This window comes from Pelmatolapia mariae, linkage group LG7 (genome assembly GCF_036321145.2).
Source record: "Pelmatolapia mariae isolate MD_Pm_ZW linkage group LG7, Pm_UMD_F_2, whole genome shotgun sequence".
NCBI classification, from domain to species: domain Eukaryota; kingdom Metazoa; phylum Chordata; class Actinopteri; order Cichliformes; family Cichlidae; genus Pelmatolapia; species Pelmatolapia mariae.
Window position 1 is genome coordinate 54135483 of NC_086233.1, and position 7165 is coordinate 54142647.

General features: G+C 38.4%; 1 protein-coding gene across 3 annotated transcripts; it reads right to left on the minus strand.

The window, feature by feature from the left end:
- Window positions 1-454: 454 nt before the first annotated feature.
- cers3b (ceramide synthase 3b) lies at window positions 455-6359 on the minus strand. 3 transcript variants are annotated; one of them, XM_063481144.1, is made up of 12 exons: window positions 5938-6359; window positions 5663-5792; window positions 4409-4585; window positions 4111-4228; window positions 2638-2756; window positions 2486-2543; window positions 2342-2392; window positions 2159-2251; window positions 1569-1697; window positions 1064-1170; window positions 812-965; window positions 455-701 (listed from the first exon to the last, which is right to left on the minus strand). In XM_063481144.1, exons 3-12 carry the CDS (start codon window positions 4579-4581, stop codon window positions 582-584), a joined length of 1122 nt encoding a protein of 373 aa, XP_063337214.1. In that variant the 5' UTR covers window positions 4582-4585; window positions 5663-5792; window positions 5938-6359; the 3' UTR covers window positions 455-581. The 3 variants fall into 3 exon arrangements, with proteins under 3 accessions (XP_063337214.1, XP_063337213.1, XP_063337212.1); XM_063481143.1 differs by having other exon boundaries at window positions 5663-5811; XM_063481142.1 differs by having other exon boundaries at window positions 5663-6359.
- Window positions 6360-7165: the final 806 nt, after the last annotated feature.

Genomic DNA, 7165 nt, shown 5'->3' on the forward strand with positions numbered 1-7165 from the left:
GCTCACTTTGGAAGTCATCACAGCGGATCATCTGCCTCTGTCTCACTCTACCCCTAGCATCCTCTTTTATTACACCAACCCTCTGCATGTCCTCCTTCACTACATCCATGAATCTTCTCTGTGGTCTTCCTCTTTTCTTCCTACCTGGCAGCTCCATATTCAACATCATTTGTCCAGTATATTCACTCTCTCCCCTCTGCACATGTCCAAACTATCTCAGCTACGCCTCTCCAGCGTGACCTGTCCCTCTGATACATTTTCATATTTGTCTTTTTATTGTTACTAATTATTCCCACCAACATACAAAAGCACAAAATAAATGAAAAAGAATTTCTGTTTTTCATTTAAGAGTGGAATAAAACAACATGTAGTCACGGAGTTGCAGAAAGCATGTAGTGTCATACAAGTTTATTTTTGTAATCCTTCACAGTTACCTAAGCAATAATATTCTGTGCTTTAGAATAATACTATGTGCTTTATCATTTTACAAACAGTTAAACTCTAACAGTTGTAATCCAAAGACTTGAAGAAAAATGTCCACATATCTGCTGTACATCTTTCTCTGTTTCTCTCTGTATGTTTCAGTGGCCATTGGCCCTGCCTCTGGCACCAGAACCATTCATGTGACTCGGTTTGTGGTTTCTTTCTATCGGTGGGTCACTGTCATCTTCCTCTTTATCACTCCTATCATCGCCTTCCAGCTGCAGGATGAAAATAAGCAAAGAGGATAAACAACACAGACGGAAATAAAACATACCCCACATTCCCACACATCCCACATTCATGGACACAGAGACATCTGTAAACCCACCTGGGTAAAGATAAACTTGTAAACCATTCTTAATATGAGAGCAGCCCAGTACAGGTGGAGCAACTGGAGAACCAACAACATGACGTTGAAGAAATAGTAGCCAAAGAAGGCAGGATACAATTCCAGTGGGTACACCCATGTACAGTGAATCAGCCTGTGGAAAACACACCGATAATATTTTAACATATCACACTAAGATCATCAAGATCATCACTATGTATCAGGGTGCAATTTTTCTTTTCAAATACTTACCAAAAAGGAAAAATAATAAGTCTTGTCACCATAAAGACGACTGCAAACACCACAAATATGCCGTTAGCAGTCTGGTGCCATGTGGCGTAGTTGAATACTTTTGCACCCTATAAGGGGGGAGAGTAAATACATTTTACCTATTTTGCCATCAAAAATGCCTAAAGTAACACTATACTTAAATCTATGTATATTTTGACACATTAAAAAAGCCTCCAAACACAAAGAATAAGTTTTCTTATTTTCCGTTCCACCTCAGAAGTGTTCACTGCCAGATTTTTGCTGGATCACCACCTTTCACAAAATCTCTTATGATGACCTTTTTTTTTTTTTTTTTTTTGAAAAAAAGGTCATAACAAAATACAGATGCAATAATTTCAAATTAAAAAAGAGTGGCTGGCTGAAGTTCAAATTTTAATCAGTCTATTTCTGACTAACTGACAATGCAACACCACATACCCATAAGTATAAGTACCCTCACTATAGCTAATATAGCTACAGCACTGACCTCGAGTAGGATGTCAGAAGAGTCATGAACAACCATGACAAGGGTTCCGATACGGACGAAGTTTGAAATCCAGGAGAAACTCAGGAGAGTCAGTGTGGCCATATGATGAACCACCTGCTCTTTAAAGTCCTAAAAGTAAACAAGACAAATAAGACACAAAGATCACATAATACAGCAGGCTTTGCCCCCAAAACTGTATTCTAAAAACATGGAAATCTAATCTAATAATAATCTAATGATATTATTACATTAAATATTTTTCTGTCTCAAAATGTGCCTTTGGGAGATGATTACACATTTAAGTGTGATTCATTTATGTATAGTAGAAGCAACAACTCTGTTTTAAGTTGCTCATTTTCTTATTATTTCTGATATACAGAAATGCATATGTTGTGCCTGAATAATTGAAACCTATTATTTATTTATTAATCATTTATTAAAAATGTTTATTTATTAAAAAGCTTGTGATTTTTCCTTTGGCTCTGCATAAAACACAGTGGGGGAGGTTGTATTGTGGGTAGAAAACAAATCCTCCAAGATTAAAATAAATGAAACTACTTCATTGTCACTTTACACGTTTGTACACTTACTTTTCGTTTCACATCAAATGTGAGACTGAAGACCAAAGAAAGATAGAAGCCCATTTCCAACATGTAATACCAGTACTGTGATGGCAGAAGGGACTGTGTGGGGATAAGCAGATGTATTTTTGTGTCATTCATCATGCTGTACTGTGCAATCCATCATAAAATACCAAAGGTAAAGGCACGTACCTGTTTAGGAAAACCTGCCCAAACTTCCCTTAGATTATAAACCCAGGGTTTCTAAATCCAAGGAAAACAGTAAAGCAGAGAGTGTGATGTGAATATCAAGCTGGCTGTTCACTAGTGCCTTGTAAGGACAGTCCCAGTACTTACATCATAGAGAGCTAGGATTCCACCAAAAAATGCAAAAAGATAAAATGCACATCTCCAACTGTTGACAGGCAAAAGCAATAACGTCACATATTTGCATAGACATTAATCTTTTCGCATCAGTGCATCTTCAGTTCACACAGACATACACTCACCTGGCTTCACTGAACCTCTTTCGAAGCCCCGGTCGCTCCTGGTTCCTTCTCCTCCTGAACCACACCTGAACTCTTCTTTCTGGCCAGCCAGTCTTCTTACACAGAGACCACACGTCAGCCTGAGACACAACAGGAGACATTCCAGTGTTTATAACCTTTCCACATTTGGACGCACCCTCTCCAAGGTTACACAAGCAGTAAGCTTTAGTCTTTGATTATTAACACACATTAACAGTGCAATTCCACTAAAATTTGTGGCAACCAAACATGTTTAAAGGGATGTGATGTACACGTAAAAAGACTTTATGATGTTCCATTAAAATGCATTTTACCTGTAGCTTATTTGAACAAAAATCTGGATTTGTTTTTCTTTGGTACTTTCAATCATTTACTAATTTTTTTGTCATATTTGTCACCCTTACATGTTTCAGATCATCAAACAAATGGTAATATTAGACAAAGATAACCTGAGTAAATAGTAAATGCAGCAGTTAAATGACACTTTCAAGTATTCAAGGAAATAACCAATCCAATACCATCAACCCTTTCCTGACATTTCAGGAAATGGTTATAAAGGCTTTGGGACTCCTTGAACCATGATAAGGGCACTTATCCACAAATAGAGAAAAACCTGGAACAATGGTGAACCTTCCCAGGACTGTCCAACCTATCAAAATCACTCCAAGGAGGCTCGTCCAGGAGGTCGCAAAAGCGCAGACCTCATTTGCCTCAGTTAAGGGTTAATGATGAGGAGTTAATGATTCAACCATAGAAAGAGACTGGTCGAACATGACATCTATGGGAGAGTTTCAAGGAGAAAACCGCTGCTGACCAAAGAAGAACACAAAGGCTCGGCTCATATTTGGGGAAAATATTCTGTGGGCTGGTTTAAGTCCTGTTACATGTGACATAAAACTAACACGGCATTTCAGAAAAAGAGCATCATATCCCGGAACTGCGCTCCTGCTTGACTGAAGCTCAAGTGCGCTCAGATAGGAAGACACATATCTGAAACTTAACAGAAAATTTACATCTTAATGGCTCAAAAAAAAAGTAAAAAAAAAAAAAAAGGTTTTAGATTAGCGTAATCAAAGTCCAGTCTTAAATCCAATTGAAATACTCTGTCATTACCTTAAATAAGCCGTTCATTCTGAGTCCATTGTAATGTGAAAGATTAAGTTTCAGTTTTTCTAAAGACTTGATTATAGTTCTTGATAACAAGGGTGGCACAACCAGTTGTGGGGCTTATGGGTCATTGCTTTTTCACATAGGTCCAGACAGTTTTTTTCCCCTTAATAATAAAAAGCATAATTCAAAAACTGCATTTTGTATTTACTCTGATTATTCTTGTCTAATAATAAAGGTTGTTTGACGACCTGAAAAAATATAGGTGTAACAAATATGCCAGAAAAAAGAGATCAGGATGGGGGCTTCACATCACTGTATTATCCATGTGTTCGCAGTAAAACTCACTTGAGAAGGAACCCGTGTTTGGCTGCAGAAGTATTTTTCTAGAATAGGGTTTTGTTCTGCTGGGAGACGTATCTTGTCCCTGATTCCCCAAAAATTAGCCAGTGGTGTGGCAAAGTACCTGAAACAGCACCAAAAGCCGGTCACTTCCTTCTAAACACAAAAAAGTCCTGGTTCATTGGACTTTCATAAGAATCCTCCTAGCTTGTGCAACATAATCCTGGGATTCTAAAACCAGATGACTGCGTTACTAATCTCATTGACACACAAGCATATTTACTTACATACTTTGCGGTCTTACCTTTCAAACAGGTATCTGACTACAAGCAGGCAAAGGGCACAGGGTAGAGAGGCATAAAGATGAGACACTTTCGCATAGACACGACCTTCCTTGTCCTCTAAAGCAGACCAGGACAAATTTCCTGGCAGCCACAAACGGTCCCACCAGATCCACTCCCCAACTGTTTGCAACATGATGCTGGAAAACACACAAAAAAATTACACATAACTATGCGGCAACTTTGGGAAGTTTAAATCACATAATTATCAAATGTAAGATTCATAAAATTAGATTGAGCGTTGTTAAGTAATGTTAAGTCACTCAAGTAAATTCTGTATATAAGATAAAATTTCTTAAAAATCTTGTTTTCAAATTCAAATGGGTAATATTGGCATGACTTTCCTTACTTTGTGATGAATAATGTATCTTTTTTCTTTTCTTTTATTGTTACATTTCCCTCTTTTCTTTTTGTTATCATGAAGATCTGCCAAAGTAGTGTGACGCCACTGAATGAGCCACGTACATTTTCTTGAAACTTAACAGCGGTCACTAGATGGCATCAAGATCCGGCTGCTGCTATGATCCAAGCACATTCACAGCCAATAAATCTACCATATGGTGCCAACTTTTCATCACGGCAGCAATTTTTGATTCGACTTTCCACTATCTTCAACTGGCCTTGGATAACGTCAATACTCGATGTACTGGCAGTCATGAATGAAGTAAGCAATATACAGAAGAAGAACTACGTAGATATCAAAGGGCAAGAAAGATAAAGATGGGTGAGGAGCAATTCAAAAGGGAGATTAAGGAGAAACAAAGTCCTTCTTCTCGTGGACTCTGATCATAACTGTAGATAAAAGTGTGTTTTTTGAGCAGTGAGAAAAGTACTTAAGTACTTAAAGCGAGCTGGATTGTAACTGGTTTAAATCATCAGTTAAAATATTTGCTCTAAATTTACTCGCTACGATAGAGTGAGTCATATCAGTGTGTCCCTGAGCCTCAAAGGTAGTTAATAAGTCAGCATAAGAACAGTCAAATGTGCCCGCAAGCAGTGTTGTCTTGACAAGTTCTAACAATAGAGAGGGAAGCTGAGGCAGACAAAGCGAGTGAGTGTACGCGACAAAGAATGATGAAACTAGAGAAACAGTTAAATATGGTGTAAATTTCAATAATTCCAGCCTTCCGCTTGATTAAAATTATTACATCCTTTAGTTTAGGTAACAAAATACATGAAAACTAAGTATGGAAATGTCTACCCAAACACACACTCACCTTCAGTGTCCCAGTGTGAGTAGTGCCTGGTGTTTTCCTCTGCCAGCCTGTTACTCATACAACTCAGTGGTACTGCTCTTATCCACACCAGGTAACAGCACTGTCCTGTGATCCTAGATGATCCCTCTTCCTGCTATTGTAAAGCCATTCTTCATAGTTATAGAAAGCAAATATCAGCTCACAGTCTGCTGCCTCATTTCATCTGTACAATGTGTCTCATTGTGTGGCACTAGACTCCAGTGAGCATGTTTCTAGGCATGCGTATGGTCGCTCACCTGAATGGGATCCTTCCCTCCCACTTTGTCTGCTCTTGTGATCACACCCTTGTAGTTGCTGCAAGTCTTTTGAGATTAGCACAGCTGAGCACTGCAAACACCTTGGAGCATATTTGCACGTTGACTTGTGAATAGTAAGCTGCAAGAGTCAGAGGGTGGGAGTATTTGCGTACCCTCACCTGCAAAAGAATTCCCTTGGAATGCCAGGAAAACCCCCACAAAGGTCCCATTCATTGGCGGGGCAGGGGAGGAGGAGCCAGGGCAGAAAAGGAACTGACACACAAAGAGAGTGAAACATCACTCTGTATACATAGCTAACTGGGTTGATAACAAACTTATTAATACAAATGAGATGACCTTGGACTTAGTTTTGGTTAACAGAAAGTATTTCCTTTTTCAGTTTTCTGTGCGGAAATAAAAGTAATAATTTCAAGGAACTTATTAAAGCAGTCTGGTGATTATTTTCGTGATTTCCCACTGACAATGTCAAGCTTCAGATGTTAAAAATATAAAAGTGAACGTAAAGCAACTCATTACTAAAGCATCCTTAATAAAATGTATAGTTTTGTTTCAACATACACCAGAAGGTGGCGACAGAGACAACATAATACATGGACCTGCTTGTTAATATACTGTACATGAGTGACTCGTTATAAATGTAGTGGTGGGTCTGCTGAACACTTTTGTTCAGTTTGCTTTCTCAGAGAAGAACAAGCTGCTATTACTCGTCATAGCAGGTAACTAAATATTTCAATGGGTATATTTTGATTTTGATCTGTTTATTTATTTTGCCCTTCCTGACACAACATCAAAGAGATTTGTGTCTCCTCCCAGGAATAAAATCTTGTTAGGTCAACATGTAAACCACTATATGATTCATACAAAACTGTGCAAAAAGTCTTAAACACCCCTCACTTCTTTACATTTTGCTTCCAATGAGCCAGATTCTCTCATGTTTCTTTAAAGAGGTCTTGAGCAATAGTTCTCCAGGTTTTCTTAAGTTGACTCTACAATAATAATAAAAAACAAAAACATTTTTGGCATGGTCTGCAGTGTGTCCTTAAAAACTTTAAGGAAACTGAACAAGTGGAAGAAAAAAGAAGAAGTGGCGGACCAAGAAAAGCTGACACACACTGCCAGTGAAGTAAAAACACACCGCGAGGCACTATCAGTCATGGATTGGCCTCCCCAGAGCATTGAAGCACTGTGGGATTATCTTACCAGAGAA

Excerpts from the sequence above, each read along its gene's own strand:
- cers3b (XM_063481144.1), bottom strand. The coding sequence starts at position 4,581 with ATGTTGCAAACAGTTGGGGAGTGGATCTGGTGGGACCGTTTGTGGCTG. Across the intron at positions 2,757-4,110 it reads AAACACGGGTTCCTTCTCAA|GCTGACGTGTGGTCTCTGTG; the intron begins GTGAGTTTTACT and ends GTTGTGTCTCAG. Across the intron at positions 2,544-2,637 it reads AAGAGGTTCAGTGAAGCCAG|TTGGAGATGTGCATTTTATC; the intron begins GTGAGTGTATGT and ends GCCTGTCAACAG.